Below are 20,193 nucleotides of genomic sequence, written 5' to 3' on the forward strand. Positions count from 1 at the left end.
TCATTCAATGGAACTGCACAGAGATCTATAGTGCATTACGGCAATAAGAATACAATGAAATATTGTTGCATTTTATTCTGGACTCGTGCACCCCCCCCACCCCCAATTACTCTAACCTCTATATCTAACCCATGATGAAAATAACCTTGTGCACTGATATTTTGTTGAGTACCATTGTTCTAAACCAGCGTTGTCAGAAAGTATTTAAGTTATTTAAATAAATATGGCAATGGGTGGCTCGATGGTGGTGCACTTTTGCATTAAAAATCTTTCTTCGCCATCAGCCCGGATGGCTGTGGGCAGTTGACGAACTGCCTGGGCAGATGCCGAAATGACATAAAATTCGATGCTAATTCGGCATCTGCCCACCGCAGCTGGGCACTTCGCCCAATTTTGGCAACGGTCCATAACATATATATATATGTTATGGATATATATATATATGGTACCATACCAGTTTAAAAAAGTCTGCCTTGCTTTCAGGTACTATAGCCTTGTATTTGTCATTTCGGGTCCAAAGCACAACATGCCAGTCATAGTCACAGCTGGTTGGTTAATGACAGGTAAAAAGGCATTGGAGAGGTGAACAGAATTGCTGGGGTTAACTACTTGTGAACTACTGAACCTAATGAGAGCATTAAGCCCATATTGTATATCTTTTTTTTTTTTTTATGAAAACGCATGCTATTATATTGGTAGTTAAGTACACAGCGTGTAAGAATTATGGAATTTTAACATAATGCTCAGTGAATTTCAGAATGTCTTAATAATCATTAGAGGAATATAAATTGCATAGCATCCTTCTTTCAAAGCTGTATCCCATCTTCTGGGGTTGCATTAAATTAATCTATTGATGTAAGTGTCAAAGGCTAAAGACAGACCCCCGGTACTTGGTAATCAATTCTGGCTTGCTAGCAGCAAGTTGTCACCTCTCTCACATTCAGACTCTAACCCTTACTCCTTTTGTCTGGTTCTTGTCCTCTTTTACTCTCCTCCTCCAGCAGAGTCGATTGCTGATTGAAACCATCCATCTTTTCAGCGCAGTGCTCCCACTGTTCAATCTGACTCTGCTAATTTGTTTTACAATTTCATTAGGAGTCACTCCATCTTGCAGATCCTGTCAGTTATTACTCATTCTTGACAGCTTCTGGGTTCCATCCAAACCCTGTGTTTCTGCTGCTCTGATGTTTTTTTCATTCTTTTTAACCCAAATGGATTTTCTTTTTAACTGAATTAGAACTCTGACTTGCTGTAGCTTCCAGCTGTGTGGGCTGTTTCAGTTCCATGGCACCAGATAAGTGTCAATGTGCTACCGAATCATAGGGCTACGACTTGTACTATTTTGCTACTGGTCCTGTTTGGTATTATACTAGCCTCCTAATGTTAGTTATGTTTATACCAGTGCAAAGTTTGTCCTTTTTTCCAGAATAACCAAAACAAAGTTCATGCTAACAAGTAGCTTCAAATGATAAAAACAACTCAAATCATTCTCCCAGGTCATATGAAAAAAACCAATAGCAGCAGCAGTGTGCACTACTTTGAACGATTATAAATATGATAAAAAAGTAAGGGAAAGCAACAAACTATTAAAATGTGATATGAAACTACTTGTTTTTACTTCTTAACTGATTACCTCAGATATCACAATGGTATGAAGTATGGGTGGGCAACGATATCGATATTTTGATATGATAGCGATATCGTTCTATATCGATAATAATTTCACGATATCGTGGGATTTTTTTTAAAAAATTCATGTACGCTCACAGATACATACATTTTATTGCTAATACTGCTAAAAATACAAACGCAGTATACTGTAGGTCTATTTTATAAGATACAACAAACCCTATACATACCAATCATTGTTAGTCTCATAGGCAAACACCACACATTAAAGTATTATTTAACCATTTTATACATTGGCATTTTTCTTTTTCTAAGAACCTCATTAACAAATGTATTTAAAACATTAAATAGCTATAAAAATGAAAAACAACAAATCCATAACCTGTGTCCCCTCTCTCGTATGCTCTTCTCCCATTTCTTCACCTGTTTTCTCTCATGGCCAATCCCTTACCTGAAAATATATCCTGTTTTCAAAAAGTGCGCACATCAACTAATTAAAAAACAGGATATTGTGAAGCAAAGCTAAGTTAATGTAAGTTATTGCTTTTCTTATGTAAATATCTGTTAACGTCTATATGTATATATGTTTCATATTGCAACTGTGTTATTATATTTTTCTGTGTATCGAAATACTGCACAATATCGATATACCATTTTTATATCGATGCCCTATGAAGCCATACAGAGTTTGGTACCAGTATTATAAAACAAAAAACATACATATAAAATTTATAAAAGTGTGCAGTGGCATGTCACGATAAAAACACAGGAAACTTTAGTAAAGCACAGTAAAAGCAGAGTGAAGCACAGAAAATGCATAGTATACTCACTTTTATATAGATGATGTACTTACTCCCTACTGTGTGTGCATTTGCATTCAGAATGACATCCTCCTGTCTGACAGCAGCCACTTCACCTTTGTGTATGACGACAATGAGTGCTCCCTGGTGATTCTCAGCCCTCGGGAAGAAGACTCGGGGGTGTACACCTGCACTGCTAAGAACCTGGTGGGGTCTGTGTCCTGCAAGGCCGAGCTCACTGTGCACCAGAGTAAGTGTCTTTATTTACTCCCCGTTTCCAAGCAGTCACCATGGTAATAGCTTTGGCTGACCTTACAATATATTGAAAAATCTTGCTTCTCTCAGCGCATAAAATAAACAGATGGGTGCCCTATCAAGAAGTGACAGCACTTGCAGTTTGGATTCTTTGCTGTATTTAGAAAAAAATTGTAATTTGGCATTCTCTACATTATTATATAAGCACCTAGACCTCTGACCTTATATGGCAGCCATGGCGTGGCCTGGATTCCACAAGGTGTTGGAAGGAGTCTCCAGTGATATTCATCCATTCAGTTAATATTTCATGCAATAGGTGCAGAAAGGTAGGCACATGATGGAAAATGGGTCTTTTAACCCAAATAAAATCAATTGGATTTAAATCTGGGGATTGGGGTGGCCATTGAAGATGCCTGAAATCTTTGTCATGCTCCTCAAACCATTGAACAGTGGATAGGTGTATTATTTTTAAAGTAGCCATCACCGTTAGGGTGCAAGTGCAGCACTGTTGGGTAGACTTTATCTAAAGATGCTTAAGGAAACTACAGCCTTTACAGAGTGATCAAGTTTGACTTTCCAGAATAATCAAATAATCCAGGGAATACCAAGAGGCTATGCCCCACATCAGAGTGATGCCACATCTATGAAAGTGACCATGCAGTATATATTTTGAGAAAGTAAGAATTTCCTAATCTTTGATCTTTTGCCACTGCAGTTAAAATGGAAAAAGAAGAGCAGATGGAAGATGAGGAGACTATGCTCCGAAAGATGCGCAGACTAACTGATTACTATAATGTGCACAAGGAGATTGGAAGGTGAGTCACTGCAGAATAGAGAGAGACAGAATGTATTTACTTGTAATGACCCAGCAGGCTGTAAGAATGTGAATGCAACAATCCAAGCCATTTCTAATAATCTTTTATAAAACAAAAGAACGATGCTTTATATTATTCATTATATTGTTTACATTTATAAATCAAAAACAGTACATGTAGCTTGAAATGTAATTTCATATGTAATTTTTTACAATTCCATTACTATTGTATGATGTATTTAGTTCTGGTTCTGGGTTCTGTTGCTCTAGTATTGACTTATCATGGTTTTTCTCTAAATCTCCCTTGTCCTGTCTTGGAGCTTGAGCTAGATATCCCAAGTTCCTGCACCTCACTTCATTCAGATTATATGACAATATGACCAGCCATGCTCCAAGCCAGGTGAAGGTAGATTTAAAATAAGAGCAGCAGAACATCCCAGAATGATCGCAAACATCATAAAACATTACAGGAAATGTAAGAAAAAAAACTATTGACATGGCCTTTGAAGCTTCAGTACTTGCTCTCAAAGTTCTTTACTACAAATTGTTTTTATAGCCTGAGGAACAATGCACCCAACTAAGTCACCACACCAGAAATGCAGATCATTTTAATTTAGAGGCTTCCAAATAGTCTTAAGTCCTTATTCATTTTTTGACCAGAGTAAAAAAAATTAAGTGTGATGCCTTTTTTACACCAACGACCAATTATCACATTGTTTTGGCTAAGGAAAACAATGTGAGAATGTCATTTACATTGTCCTGGGATAAGGAGTCTAAATCTATAAACTAAAATATTTACATTAAAAATGCATCACAACATACCACAGCTATACTGCTAGCAATCAGCTTTGTTTAAAACTTAAAACTTAAAACTGTATTTTTTCCTCAAGGACAATATCACAAGTTCTATTGCCAGTGTTATTGAAAATTGTCTATTTAGTTATACTGTTACCCTGTCTGCTTCTTGCTCTGTAGATTACCATTCCTCCATTTTAACTCTCAGGTAGAAACACTGTTTGTCTTGAGACACACTTTAAAGTTTTATTACAGTGAAATGTCATAGTCCTGAGAATGTGGACTGAATAAGTAAGCATATATTTTAATTCCCTGGCTCTCCGCTCTTCAAACTGTGTGGGATAATGAGCATTCAAGTTCCACCTTGATGTTCAAGTCATGGTGTAGCTGTATCTGCTTAAACATCTGGTACAGATTTATCAAGGTATTTTTAAACCAATCCCGTTTGCGCAACTTTTGGTGAAAAGGTAAATCGAACACTTATTATTGTAACAAACAAGCAGACATCTGAGTCCTAATTTTTTTATTCAGGTTTACTTTTTACTAGTTTTGTTAGTTTTTCACAAAAATGTTGCAGATTGTGTTTTGGTTACATTTTGCCCATTGTACAGCATCATACATTTTTACTCTACATGCCAATGCCTGTATGAAAAACAACTGCTGGATGAATTCAGTTAAATAGGGCTAAATAAGTATGATGCAGTGGGAGTCTGCATGTTTAACCCTTTCATGCATGGCGACCTTATATGAGGATGGATACAAAAACTCTCTTCTGGTCTTTATATGGGGACACATGGAAGACGCAAATGCATGATAGCCTCATATGAGGCTAGGAGATAGTGTGTTACCTTTGTTGCATGATGACCTTGTTTAAGGGATGCCATTTTTTACTCATAAAATGCAATGGATAATTTGTCTATAACTTCTGACATGATACAAAACCCTCTTGCTGCCTTTTCACCCGGTGACTTGTTTTCAGGGGTGCCTTCTCATATGTGAAGCGTGTGACTGAGAAGAGTGGGAAGATAGAGTATGCAGCAAAGTTCATCTCGCGGCGAGCGAAGAGCAAGGCCTCAGCCCTCAGGGAGCTGAACATCCTGTCCCAGCTGGACCACGAGAGGATCCTGTACTTCCACGACGCCTTCGAGAAGAAGAACGGAGTGATCATCATCACAGAGCTGTGTCCTTTTGAACTAGAGGCAGAAATTAATAGATCCTTATTAAAGTTTACTCAGTAAATGGTCAGTTTACCACACATCTTCTGTTCTTATACCACTTTATCCTCCAGCAAGTATTGGTACACATGAATTAATGCTCCAGGACTGCAGTCATGTATTATTAAACCCTGTTGGCAATGAATATCCTGGTTACTGGGATATAGTGGAGGCATGACCATTTACATACAGTAAATATATCTAGAGGAGACCAGAGTATATTATAAATACGCTTCTAGGGTAGACCAGAGTATATTATCAATACGCTTATGTGACAGGGTGGCTGTGCGGTGACGTCAGGGCAGAAGCAGGAACGTAAACACACTGACACCAAGTACTTCAGTTCAAAACAAAAGACGTGGCAGCGCCGTTTTATTTAAATAACAAAAATAAAATAAAAAGTTCATACAGAAAATACAGTGCTCACAGAGCGAAATAAAAAAGGTAAACAAAACAAATCTCAAATACAAAAATAATAATAAATTATCCAGGTCAGGCTGGGCAGTAGCCTTCACTGATCCTGGATTTTCTTTTTCGTTTAGTTTCGTTTTCTCTCGCTCCTCACTCGCTCTCTCCGCTCACCCGTAACTGAGAGTGCTGCAGGTTTATATGCAGGTGACCAAGAAATGAATCACTTAATTCGGGAGATGGCCACCTTCTGCAGAATGTTTTTTTTAATTATTCCTGGCAGAGGATGAGCACCAATCTCGCCTCTGCCAGAACACGTTTTAAAAATAAACAAAACAATAACAAAACACGGCCCATGGCTCTCGCCATCATATTTACATAAATACAAATAAACAACAAAACATACAGCGCTTCGCCGACAAATATAAATACAATAATAAACCATAAAACACAAATTACAAAATAACACAGGGGCGGAGGGGGACCCCATTCTAAAATAAAATAAAAAAATCAATGTACAGGGTACCTCGCCCTGATACAGCTTACAAAAAAAACACACACACTCATGCATTCTCACACAGAATACACTTCCCTGCCCTTCTGTATCTACAGATGAACAACCTTGCTGCAATTCAGTAGCGCAGCCAATGTGTGAGGTTTAAGATATGTGAGAAATTAGAATGTTCATTTTGTTACTAGTGTGTGTTGAGGGTGTTTTGTTTCAGTGAAATCTTTCTTAACGATGATGTATAGCTGTCAGGAGGAACTTCTGGAGAGAGCCACCAAGAAATCTTCAGTATTGGAGTCTGAGGTAAGGGCACTTGAATTGGAGTATTTGTCCAAGACTGACTGAAACCAGGTTCTTATTTACTGGGGAACAACGGAGAGCAACTTGAGACTCATACTGTATTACTGTAATCAAAGAAGGGCAGCATTGTATTGACCTGTTTTAGGCAGGACTCGGGGCTTACAAACCTTGCTCTTCTTCAAAAAAGTGCCAAGAACAATTTTCTGAGAGGAATACAACAATATTAACAGTATAAAACAAGTAATAACCAGTTTAGCGGCAGGAATGAGCACTTTGAATGCTGTTTTAGGGAGTTTCTTGTTGCTGTAGATGTTCTGTAGATTGTTAAATACATCTTTGTGGTGTGGTTCAGGGACTTCAATGTCTTCATTTGAAAGACAGCAAAGTGCCCCTTTAGCACCTTGCTGCAGCACTGGTTGAACGCTGGCGTAGTAGAAAGAGTGTCTGATTTTCCTTGGAGGACCATCATCCAAGTACTGGCCAAGCCCAACCTTGCTTAACTTCTGAAATCAACAGAGAACACCTTCCGAGGTGGTATGGCTGCAGACTTCAAGGACCATGAAACTTCAGAACCGTAAAGAACACACACGTACAGAACATATGTAACCTCTAACCACAAATGGTATTCTTCCAGATCCGATCATACATGAGACAGCTCCTTGAGGGAATCAGCTATCTACATCTGAATAATATTCTACACCTGGATATTAAGGTAGGCAAACAAATATAGACTACAACCAAGTGATCTGGACACTCATTGAGTGTGGGGAGATTTCTGCCAGCGATCCACAATCCTTATCGGGACTGACAGAGTCCATCTGCTTCTCCAATACTCGTGCTATGCTTTTTACCATACCACAGTAAACTTTTTAAAAGAAACAGTCAAAACCTTTTTATATTAGTCCAGGTGACAGATAAAAACATGAACATATTCAGTATGAATAGTATGCTCATGGTTTAACTTGTATTATCTAGTTTCTGAACAGCTATGATGTTTATTACCTGCATATCTATGGGACAATGTTAGTACAGTATTACTAGCTAACATACTAAATGCTTGTTTATGTTTCCATAGCCTGAAAACATCCTGATGGCAGACTCCAGCAATGAGCAGATCCGGCTGTGTGATTTTGGGAATACAGTTGAGTTTACTCCTGATGAGGCACAGTACTGCAGATATGGAACTCCGGAATTCATCGCCCCAGAGATTGTAAACCAAACCCCAATCTCCAAGGCTACTGACATCTGGTACCAAACTACCTAGCTTTTATTTTGTCCTTGTTTTCCTTATGAAACATTTAACTTGTTAAAGTCAGCCATAGGTATTCCTTCGATATCTATGTTAGTGACCATATTGTATTGCATCATTGTTTTCCAACTCTTGTATTGTTTCATTGCATCTACCCCTAGTTTTTTATTTTGTTTTTAGTTGACACTAAATAAGACAATCTCAGATTTGTTTCTCAATTCTCTTCCCTCCAGGCCTGTTGGAGTTATAACATACCTATGGTAAGTCTATTGTCAATATATGGAGATATTTGCTACTAACTGGGCTGTGTCTGTTGTAAATATCTAAGCTATTGTGACATGAGGTGCAGTCTACTCTTTTTATAAAGAACTTATAAGGAGCAGAAAATAGGTTTGTTGTAACCATCTGTTATTAAAAAAGTTTAGTTTAGAGATGAATACATGCAGTTGCAATAACACAATGCATTGAACTGTTTTTCACTGCACACACATCATCTGTACAATATGTCATAGGCCGGAAAACTCACAAACTCATTGGCTAAAAAACTGTTTTCCTTCATAACCATCCTGAGGCCTCGTCATTAAAAATTGGAAGTAATAGTCCTACAAAGTACACTTTTTTTAAAGAATTACTTTCACCCACAAAAGAATAAAAAAAAATATTAAAAATAACAATAAATCATGACATATAACCACAATAATACCCTCCACTGAGAATTACCAGAAATTATAGACTGATGCCAAAAACCAGTCTGTAATCCCTGGTAAATCACTTTGTAACCGGTATACAAATATTTCCTATTTTTCTTTTTTTATTAAAATAAATCCATAAAAAGAATTATAAAACAATTGGGTAATTTTTATTGAATAATTCCTACAAAATATAACATAAAAATATCAAATACAGGTTTGCCATATAATATGTGCGTCTTTAATATAGGAAAACTAGGTAAGATTTACTGAAATTATTTTGTTAGTTTTATGTCTTTTTAAGTATATTTCAAAGAAAACATTGAGGCATTGTTAGATCAGAGAGCCTGGGAATGTCAAAAACAGTTTGGAAGAAAGCTTTAAAGAGAGCAGACAAAATCTTCACTTGGATTGATGAGTCTTATAGAAAGATCAATACACTTGCCAGCTAAAGACTGGGGAAATATCTCCTCACTGTGAAGAATCCATTATGAGTGAGAAAGATAGAAAGTGAACTTGTCTTATATCATTCTCTCTGCCCACCCCCTGACAGCCTGACTGGGGTTTCTCCATTCGTGGGGGAAAATGACAGGACCACCGTGTTGAATATCAGGAACTACAATGTGGCGTTCGAGGAGAAGATGTTTGCTGATCTCAGCCGTGAAGCCAGGGGATTTGTCATTAAGGTCCTGGTCGCTGACAGACTGTAAGTTTATTTCTAGAGATCTTGTTCTCCACTGTCATTGTTGGAGAAGGCTTTTCTTTGTAAGTTACATAAATATGTTCTAATAGTTTGATTTAACATATTGTAGGGGTTGGATGTAATGTAGTTGACATGATTTTTCTTAACGGTTGTTTAGCCCTAAAGGCAGTGCCTTCAGAAGGAAGATTTTTAGCTGGGTCTTGTAAACTAGTGTTGGAGCTGAACTAGTATGGCATTTAGTTTGAACAAGTTCTTAAAGGAAGGGTGGTGAAATTATAGAAGATGGTACATTCATTATTTTAAAGATGCATAGCTACTAAATCAAAGTTAACACACAACGTTCCATATGATTGCAATATAAAACATTGAAAATGGGTCACAATGCAATTTTTTTTAGTAAAGCAAGCTATTAAAAAAGGCACTGTTTCCAGGTCAAAAATAGATTCTTATAACTGTGATTTTCATGTCTGCAGGAGACCAGATGCGAATGAATGTCTTCGTCACCCTTGGTTTAAGGTAAATCAAAGAAAACTAGCACAGGTTTATTTCTCCACTTTGTTAATTCCGTGAATCATAAAACAAGCCCCACCAATTTTATTCTTAAAATGTGAAGAATCAACTAAAACTCCATACTGAGGTACTGTGTTCTCTTTTTTAATGTAGCTGGTTTCGATTCCCACATTTTGTATCATTTTCTAACAGTAATCCTACATGTTTAATATAACACAGCTCAGCATTACAGCCACTGTGTTCATTTAACAATACAACTCAATGTAGTCCCAGTTAACTAGAAATCACAGTGGAGGTGTCTAGGTGCTGCAGCAGGCTATTTCATTAGCTTCTAATACGCTTCTTCTCTGGAAGCCTTGAGTTTAAATCCTGCACAGGTATAAAATAGCATTGTTAATTGTCTTAACCTAGCCCAGATCAGACAGAGAGGTATCCTCGATAAACTGTAATGGATATTCAGGCCTTGGTGTGTGTTCACAGAGCAGTGAGGGGAAGTGCTCATTGATTCTGTGTAAAGTGATTTCTGTGTGCATAACTTAAAACTTGCATATATTTTATTTGACCTTATCACCCTAGTACAGTGCCTTGTTATACGGTTGTTGTAATATTTTTCTTTAGTATTAAAGTGCTTTGTCATGGAGTCCAGGGCTGTGTTCAATAGGCAGAGCGCTCTGCCGTGGAGCTACGTAACATAAGTTAGCACTTACTGAATGTTGTGTTATGGAGAGAGAACTTTCAAGATGGCAGCAGTGTGGAGTAGTGGTTAAGGCTCTGAACTCTTGACCGGAGGGTTGTGGGTTCAGTCCCAGGTGGGGGACACTGCTGCTGTATCCTTGAGCAAGGTACATTACCTAGATTGCTCCAGTAAAAACCCAACTGTATAAATGGGTAATTGTATGTAAAAATAATGTGTAAAAAAATAATGTAGTTGTATGTAACAATTGTAAGTCGCCCTGGATAAGGGCGTCTGCTAAGACATAAATAATAATAATAAGATGGCGGAAAATACAGCACTAGCACTGTATTTGGATGAATTTATGATATATTGTGTAGAAAATCCGCTGTTTAATGGCTCTTTTGCACTTGCATCGAGAGCCAACACCATGGCTTTAGCGGCAGTGAATTCAAACACATGCAAGAGTCCTGTACGGATTGAAAACTACTGAAAAATACTGTGATTGTTGCATATTACATGCTTTATTTACAGGTGGCTACAGTACAGTTTACACTTGCAATTAAGAGATTTCTATTGTATGTTGTTGTACAGCAAAATAAAAAAAAAATAGAACAATTTATTTTTTCAACAATTATTCAACCCAGAAACATATTTATACAACAAATCAAATAAATAAAAACTTTCCAAAGAAATTATTTCTTCAACTATTCTTTAAATACATCTGTGAATGACTTTAGCAGTTAGTATCTTTGTTTTGCCTTTTCTGTTCCTCTGCAAAGTCTTACAATGTACTGTTTTTTTCTCTCCAATATGATTTAAGTCTTATAGTACTTATATAATTTTGTTTTTAATGTGCTCTTGGTTTGATAGTAATGTAACATTGCAAAAGTACCTAATTTTAGTAAAGCTCTCTTATTCTAACGTCCCCTTTCTGCCACGAAAAAAAGGTTTAAAGTTTTCAGTGTACACTGTGAAGCCTAATCTCGCAGAAATAGCAACCGCGTTACATATAGTTTGCCTTTAACACAGCACTACTCATCCTTTATTTTTCTTTTTAAATGCAGTTAAGAATATATTCCTTAATTCAAGGCCGACCAAACAAACAACACCACCAAGCTGAGAGTTTCGAATGTTGCACGCAATGCTGCAGATTCACTTCGTTTAAAAGGAAAAATAGTCAAATAATTACGCTGTTAATTGAAACAAATGATCATATTTTTTTTTACAAAAAAGAATGCACACAGATATGTTGATCAAAAAGTCCAATATGTGGGGAAATTGCACCACGGTCGCCGCACTGGTATTTGTACTTCCGCCATTTTGTAACACCCACCAAGTAAGCTCCTCAGAATGTTAGCTAACATTGCGAAGCGCTCTCGGTGTGCGGGTCGTTCAATAGAAAGCGCCACGTAACGCGCTGGAGCGCTCTGCCTATTGAACGCACCCCAGGACCTTCTTTTTTAGTTCTGATAGCCTGCCATAGACATAAGTAATGTAGGTATAAAGTTCCTTTATATTAATTAAGCAGCTCTAGAACATTCTAGTGCACTTCATTGTGTTACCAGCAAACTAAATGGACTTCTTTGCAAAGTGGCAAAAGCATTAGATGGCACTAGCTTTTACTTCTATAAAGAAATGCTGGCTGGTCTAGCTTAGGTTGTTTATTTATGAAAGGAACTAGAGCTAAAGAGCAGCTCCTGATATCAGCTTAAAGCACTTGTCAATAAATAAAAAACACAGCATTCAATGCATTTCAAATACAACCACCCAGAATAATAGCAAGCATAAAATAATAAAGTATATATTTGTCTTCTAGACTTTGGCAAAGGGCAAGAGTATCAGCACAGAACCCCTGAAACTGTTCCTGTCTCGCAGAAAGTGGCAGGTAAGGAACTTTGGAAATATAAATATATATATTTATTTAAAGTAAGAAATGTACAAGGTTCATCTTTCCACAATGAACTTCAGCCATTTACCTGTTGTGGACTGCAGTGGCACTTATAGTAGAACTATAACATACATGTATACATACTGTACATACACACATTGATAAAGACTTTCCATATAAAGTTTTGTCTTTTAATGCACTACAGTACGATATGCACATTTACTTAAACACAATGGCACATAATGTATTTTCCATCTTACACTATCTTTCCTTTCACCAGGTTTCTTGAAGGCATGCTGTACCCCACATTTCTGTTTCATGTATTTGTTATTTGTTTTTTTAGAAATGATTTCTGTAAAACAAACTAGTTGGTCATTGCCATGAACAACAAAGACTTGTTTATCCTGTCTACCTTTACTATTTTAATAACTGTTGCTTCTGATGTATGTTTTAGCGCTCGCTTATTAACTACAAATCCAAGATGGCGATGAGGTCCATTCCTGAGCTCTTGGATGATTCTTCCAGCCACATTTCCATCACTGTCCCCAGGCACCTTAAGGAAGGTTCCCCTCCGCCCTCATCTTCCTCAGACTCTGAAGACATTGATGAGCTTCCATTCATCCCCATGCCTCTGACCATGGAGTTTTCTGGCTCCAGAATGTCTCTCAATGAGATTCCAACTGATGATGAGATGGTGGGAAGGCCTAATGGAACACTGGAAGGGGTGGGGCTTGAAGCAGAGAGGGCAGTGCCTATGGAGTGTGAACCAACCCCCTCTGGGAAAGAGAGTGGAGAATTGACGGGGAGAAGCAGGTCCAGAAAGAGATCAACACAAGAAGATGATAACCTATCTTCAGATGAAGAAAGCACAGAGGCACGAAAGAGGCCAGAGAAGCCAAAGAGAGCCCTCCAAAAGGGTTCAAGTGTGGAGTCAGATAAAGCAGGTGGAGGCTCAAAGAGAGGGGAATTGAGGAGGGGGAGCTCTGCTGACAGTGCCCTGCTACTCCATATTACCCCAGAAGAGGGGGCTGCAGAGGGCCAAATGGGGGAGCCAAAGATAGGCCTAAAAAAAGCTGTTTCGATGGAGCTCCCTAGGAGGAGTCCAAGCCCAGGAGCTCTAGATGAACGTTGTAAGTTGAGCCAGGAAGATTATGCCCTGAAACTACAACTGATGAGACAGAGACTACTGAGGGGAGGATCTGTGGACAGCAAAATGAGTGGCCTACGAGGCCCACTGCTGGAGACCCTTGGCATTGCAGGGGAGGATCCCAAAAAACGCACCGCCTCTCTGGAGCGCTACACCCGCCCACCCCGATTAGGCCCAAACCCTCCACTCGCAAGGGCAGCTTCTAGTGACACCCCCAAAGAAGAGTGTTCAGACACCAAGGTACTACGCAAGTATGCCTCCTTTAGCCAGGGGGACAGTGAACCCATCCCTCTCCATCGGCGCTCTGGCGCTCCCTTAGAGATCCCATTGGCTCAGATAGAGGGACGTAGACTACAGGAATGCATATCGATGTCAGCACTCACTGAACAGACAAAGCTGGAGTCCCGGCCAGCCACCCCCAGGGAAATCTCTTCAAAACCTCCTACCCCAGATTTTGAAAAACAGGAAGTGGGACTGTCTGGTGGGACAGAGAAGGTAAGCAAATTGAAGAAAGCAGATGAGTCCTTTAAGGATAAAGCAAACGCAACAGAGAATGTAAGCAAGCCTGAGGAAGTGAAAGTAGGTACGGCAAAACCAGTGAGTATGTCAGCAGAAGAGAAGGTTGGCAAGACTGAGAAAGTGGCAGGTTACACAGATGAGGAAAAAGATGTGTCAGAGAAAGTTGCTGTGGTTACAGAACCTGAAAAGGTGGTTGAAGGGAAACCTCTACTTAAACCGGAAGCCACCAAGACAGTGGAAGAGAAGAAAGAACAGGAAGCTGTTTCAGTTAAAGCAGAGCCAAAAAAAGTGAAATCGCTGACACTAAAGAAACCACCAGAGATAATAATCATAAGCTCCGACACAGTGACACCTTTATCCATGCCAGCAAAAGCTCCACAATATGGCGTCTCTGCACGAGCTTCACCCTCACCAACCACTCATGTTTCATTTTCACTGCCTGGCCCCCGGTCCTCTGCCTATTCTGATACCATGCAAAGCATTGTTGTTCCAACCCAAGAGGCCCCCAAAACCAAGCCAGAGTCCAGCGCAACAGCTCACCCTGCTGTTTTTGCCCGAGTAGCATCTACTGAACAACCTGACAAAAAACCCAGTCCACCTAAAAGTTTACGGCAGCCAACCCCAGATAAAAAACCACCCCCTGTCATCGAGGACATAGCATCTGAGGAAGTCTTTGAGGCGAAATTCAAAAAGCGGGAGTCCTCCCTTACTCGTGGGCTCAGGCTCCTCACCAGGTCCAAGTCTGAAGAGAAGTCTCTTGTTCTTCCTCCCACATCAGGGGAGGAAATCTATCGCCCAGGGCCCATAGGAGCTCCGTTGGAGATTGTCAAGCCTGAGGAACCCATGAAGATGGAAGAGAGGGCCAGATCGGTGCAGGACCTAAGGGAAACAGAGAAGGATACTAGCTTCATGAGGAGGCTCTCTCTGCGTTTGAAGAGGACCCCCTCAGCAGAGAGGAAGGAAGTGAAACCTCAAGAGGAAAGTCCAGCTCCAAGGAGAAGGCTTTCATGGACACTAGGTCGTAGCAGCACCAAGGAGAAGAAGGAAAAGGAGGTGGAGATGGTGAGGATGGAACCTGGGGCTCTGAAACAAGAGCCAGAGATCAGAGAAGCCAAGAAGCCAAATGAGTCTCCTGTCCTGGCAATGCGCAAGAAGATTGAGTCCACGGTGGCTGGGATTTCCATGAGGATCCGCAGTCACTCTGAGGAGAGGAAGGCAGAGGCTAAGGAGGCCAAGTTGGAGAAGAGGGCACCCTTGCTGTCTTTGCTCCATAGGTCCAACTCTGAGGGAACCAATCTCAAAAGGATGGGGCTCCCACAAAACCAGCTTGCTAGCCAAATTTCTTCTGCACCCTCCTCAGAGTCCCTGCAGTCGGAATCCAGTATCCAGTCAGAGACAGCCGTCAAAAGTAAGGAAGTTATGGATGCTCCTTTCTGCTAATGCATCTCACAATCTGAATTTTTTTTATTTTCTCTCTTAACATAAGGACTGCTATACAAAGCGTAAAGAATTACCTGTGCTGGTATATCTGCACAGGTTGAAACTCATGTTAGCCAATGAGATTGCTCCTTCTATTCTAGCCTTATTATAACAAAGAGTAAATAAACTGATGGTGATGATCTGTTTCTTCCCAGCCTCGTCCGAGAGTGAGCGCAGATCCAGGTGGGACCGATGGGGTCTATCCAGAGGCAAGAGGGATAAAGGTGTGTCCCAACCCAACATCCCTTCTGCCATAACCAAAGAGAACGGCATCTTGGAAAAAAGACGGTATTCTCGCCTTACATCAGGTACCTACCTGGTCACATTTTTTTTGTGTTAATAACACAGGAATGGCCAATATATTAGAAACTCCTGACATTACACTTTCTAGTAGGGCCAAATTGAACCACCAGAACCGCACCAATTTGAAGTAACAAGTTTATTCTGAAAAATACATGGGCATATATTGTTATATGGCTATAACTTGTGTCCCTCCTTCCCTCTCTCTCACACACACACAATTCTTCCTCCACCCTTCTAGACTTCCCTCCTGTGTTCCACATCAAGCTGCGTGACCATGTGTTGCTGGAGGGAGATCCCATCACAATGTGCTGTCTACCGGCTGGCAGCCCTAACCCTAACATCGTATGGATGAAAGGTAATGTCTCCCAGTAACTGCCACCTCACTTTGATACTGAAAGCCAAGGGGCCACAGTTACAGCATGGTTATCCCCAGGCCTCTTCAGCTGGGCGGGCCGCTAGGGTAAGTGGCTGTCCTGCTGAAAAACCCTGAGTCCGCCAGTCTTGCAAATGCTACTGTGCCTTTAATGATAAGGATTGATTGCGCTGCTAGCAGACTAGATCACTTGCATGCGCTGGGTGAAAAAAAAAGAAAATGGAAACAACTTGACAGCTGTGTTGCTGTGTTATGTCTTGACACTATATTTAACCAATCAGAGAGCTGAAGGGGTGGGTTTTCCGTTTTAAGCACTTCGAGTGGCTGAAACATTAAAATGGCTGCTAAAAAAATAATTTATTTTCGAAGCAAAAATATTGACAATGAATGTGGAAATTGCCAAACCAAAATGGATGATGAAAAAGAAAAATAAATGGTAGAAAATGAGTGGGTATGGTGTTATGTGAGGGAAGAAAATGGAAATGTTTTTTTACAGCAAGGAATTGGGTGATATGATGTGCAAATTCTGCCAGAAACACAAAAAAGATTGCAAAGGATCAGGGGGTAAATGGAGCAGTCTAGCCTGGGTACAAATTAGGGTGGATTATTATTAATTATTAAATGTCTTATTATTAATTCAAATTCTTTGCCTTATTATACATTTATGGTAAGGTGATTGTATTTTTCTGTTAAGTGCTCCTGGCTATAATGCTGTGCCACCCAGCTATATAGAATTCCTAGGGAGAACCCTGAATAGGAAACAAGTGGTTTGCTGATAATTTCTTCAGGCTGCTAGATCGCTGCTGCAGTATCTTTCCAAGACCTATATAAGTCTGCAGTGTGAGCATATAAAAGGGTGGTATTTCAAGGAATTCAGCATGTGAAATAAGGACTAAAGTTATTTATCTGATGGATGTATCAGAGATTCATACAGGAATATACTGTGCTGCTCTATATTAATATTAGTAAGTGAGTAAGTATACAAAAATAAAAGGAATGAGGAGAAGAAGGCTGAGATAATCCTCATTAAAAGCTTTATAATGTGACAAACAATGAGACATTATTCTTGGTTTCTTGGAGCTGTTGCTCACTGCTGAGCATCTCTTTGTTTTGTTTCCAGACAAGAAGCAGGTGGAGATTGACTCGAGGATAAACATTGTCTCGTGCGCTGATGGACGGCAGCTCCTCATGATCCTGAAGACATACAAAAAGGACGCTGGGCTGTATGAGTGCGTGGCTACCAATCCACTGGCATCTGTCACCAGCTCTTGCACTCTCTCCCTGGCTAGTGAGTGGACCCACAAGTGTGTCTAAAGAATCTTTACGAGTCAGTACTCTGTATTCTAAAATTGTTTTATCTGTATTATTTTTCCCAGAAGTCCCAGGTCGCCCAGGAACACCTGAGATACCCCAGAGGTACAAGAACACAGCCCTGGTGTTGTGGAAGCCATCCGATACCCAAGCACCATGTACCTATTCACTGGAGAGGAAAACAGAGGGTAACTGCCAACTAGAATGTTTCAAACTTCCCTTTTTTATTTGCTGATTATGCTACTGGAGAACATTTTAACTCACTCAGAGGGCCTGCTTCTTGGATATATATCATATGTTGTAGACCCGCATATTTATTTGATACAATTATCTGAAATTGCTTAATTTCCCATAGTTTGTATCAGATGGCTTCTATGAGATGGAAATGACAATAGAATTAGTTTAACTGTAGGCTACCTGATGATTTATAGAGAGGATAATGGTTCTAAATGAGAAATACAAAAATATTGAGTGAGCGAAGACATAAACACTAAAAGACAAAGTACTCACAAATTGATTATTTTTGAGTTACCCACTATGAACAATGTTTCTGTTTATACCACGCGTAATTAACCATGTACTTATGATGCTAGGTTTTAATTAAGTCATCTGTTTTTTTTTATGGATTAAACTTGCTGTTTCTGTCACCGACTCTGAATTCTGTTATTGTGAAATCACTGCTACAAGCTGGCCATTGAAACATCTACATGTGTAGTATAAAATGTTAAGCATGCGACTGCCTGTACTTTCAAGTCACAAACATAAATACAGTATCCAGCTTTAACTAATGATTTTTTTTTTTTTTTTTTTTGCCAAGGCGACTCCAACTGGCTCATAGTGGCTACAGGAGTGGCAGACTGTTACTACAATGTCACAGATTTACCGATGGACGGCACCTATAAGTTCCGAGTGGCATGCGTCAACAAGGCAGGACAGGGATCCTACAGCAACTCTTCAGAGAGAGTGACCCTCGAATCGCCAGGTACCTTCCCTTTTGCTGTCTACAGCATTGTAAGAACAGCAATAAGAAGAAATTGCAGATTTCCCCATATTCTGACTCTGAAGTCCCATGGGCTGTTTAATAATAATTTAAAAAGACATTTGTTAAATGTATTACTTTGTGGGTAGCCAACTTTTGAGTTCTAGCAACAAATTGAGTTTTACTGTATATACCCTTTCAATTTCACTCCTATTTCTTTGTACTACGCTGTCCTCTTTACAACCCTGTGTACATTAAAATATACATGGTTTTCCATTGGTTTTAACTGCCCTTTTGCACTGTAAATATGCACATTTAGCTGTCATTTAGCTGTTTCCCCATGGTTTTCTCATGGCTATGCTATGCATTTACCACAGCTTACCATGGTTTATTAGATTGTTTAATGCCATGCTACATTATAAACAGGAACAATTTTTTCTTTGTAAAACAGTATGAGTTTAATATCACTCTACCAAAGATCTGCTGCAAAACTCTGTATTGTAATTATGTCTCTTAATTAGCAAGCACAAATTATTGACCCACATGACTGAGCAGAAATTATTGATGCACATCCATTCTTGTAACTACTTTGCTTGACTGAGTTTCAGGCCTATAAATCATTATACAAAAATATCAAGGTATACTTTTGATTTGTGTGGTTGTTTTGCAACCTCTACTTTGAGAACAGAATACTATAGGGATGTAACAGAGCCTAAAGGAACTGAGTCCAGCCAATTTCTCAACTAAACAAATTGCTTGACTTGCTTTGCAGAAACCTCCAAAGCTCCTCCTCCTGCTGCTCCTAAAGCCATCCCCTCCACCCCTCCTCCAGTTGTGACCACATCCATAGCAATACCTCCTGCTGCTCCTAAAGCCATCCCCTCCACCCCTCCTCCAGTTGTGACCAAATCCATAGCAATACCTCCTGCTGCTCCTAAAGCAATCCACTCCACCCCTCCTCCAGTCGTGACCACATCCATAGCAATACCTCCTGCTGCTCCTAAAGCAATCCCCTCCACCCCTCCTCCAGTCGTGACCACATATGTAACAATACCACCATTTCAAGCCCCTTCTTCCAAAACACAACAAAATTCCACATTGCTATCCAAACCAGCAATGCTCCAAATCACCCCCTCTACCACCCCAACCCCCACCACTACCAAGACCATCATCACTACACCATCTTCTGTCGCCTGTCCCTTTCGTTCACCCACAGGAAATGAAACCCTACCCAGATCCCAAGCTCCTCGACCTGCTATCTTTCCCAAACCACCCACGCCAGCCAACCTGGTCACTCCCGTCTCCCCACCTCCTTTGGTCCCCTCACCCCTTGTCATTGGCAAACCAATCTCTTCAGTGCCCATGTATGCGCAAATGACCCAGACTCGAGTCACCCCTTCACCGGTGTCATTTCTCACCCCGTCTGTGATGCTGGTGACAAGCCTGAGCCCGGTGGGAGAGGGGGTCTCCACTCCGACACGTTTGACCCCCACAGGAAGAGTGACACCATCTGCCAAATCGCTGGAGAGTGGCACTACCGCGTTACGCCAAGGCGTGCCACAAAAACCCTACACCTTTATGGATGAGAGAGCCAGGTAAGCAGCAAGGATACAAGCATGCTGTCTGAAAACTATGTATATGGTA

General features: G+C 40.0%; 1 protein-coding gene across 1 annotated transcript in view; it reads left to right on the forward strand.

The window, feature by feature from the left end:
* Positions 1–20,193, forward strand: part of LOC117426593 (striated muscle preferentially expressed protein kinase-like) — a 154,245-nt gene that overhangs the window by 111,292 nt on the left and 22,760 nt on the right. Inside the window, exons 21-37 of the mRNA XM_059033421.1 lie at positions 2,511–2,679; positions 3,400–3,499; positions 5,273–5,473; positions 6,669–6,726; positions 7,358–7,435; positions 7,799–7,971; positions 8,206–8,232; positions 9,215–9,367; positions 9,838–9,880; positions 12,367–12,435; positions 12,893–15,512; positions 15,739–15,891; positions 16,125–16,241; positions 17,380–17,547; positions 17,636–17,758; positions 18,388–18,552; positions 19,322–20,144. Coding sequence (XP_058889404.1) covers positions 2,511–2,679; positions 3,400–3,499; positions 5,273–5,473; positions 6,669–6,726; positions 7,358–7,435; positions 7,799–7,971; positions 8,206–8,232; positions 9,215–9,367; positions 9,838–9,880; positions 12,367–12,435; positions 12,893–15,512; positions 15,739–15,891; positions 16,125–16,241; positions 17,380–17,547; positions 17,636–17,758; positions 18,388–18,552; positions 19,322–20,144 — 5,240 coding nt within the window. The remainder of the gene's footprint in view (positions 1–2,510; positions 2,680–3,399; positions 3,500–5,272; positions 5,474–6,668; positions 6,727–7,357; positions 7,436–7,798; positions 7,972–8,205; positions 8,233–9,214; positions 9,368–9,837; positions 9,881–12,366; positions 12,436–12,892; positions 15,513–15,738; positions 15,892–16,124; positions 16,242–17,379; positions 17,548–17,635; positions 17,759–18,387; positions 18,553–19,321; positions 20,145–20,193) is intronic.

This window comes from Acipenser ruthenus, chromosome 11 (assembly GCF_902713425.1).
Source record: "Acipenser ruthenus chromosome 11, fAciRut3.2 maternal haplotype, whole genome shotgun sequence".
NCBI classification, from domain to species: domain Eukaryota; kingdom Metazoa; phylum Chordata; class Actinopteri; order Acipenseriformes; family Acipenseridae; genus Acipenser; species Acipenser ruthenus.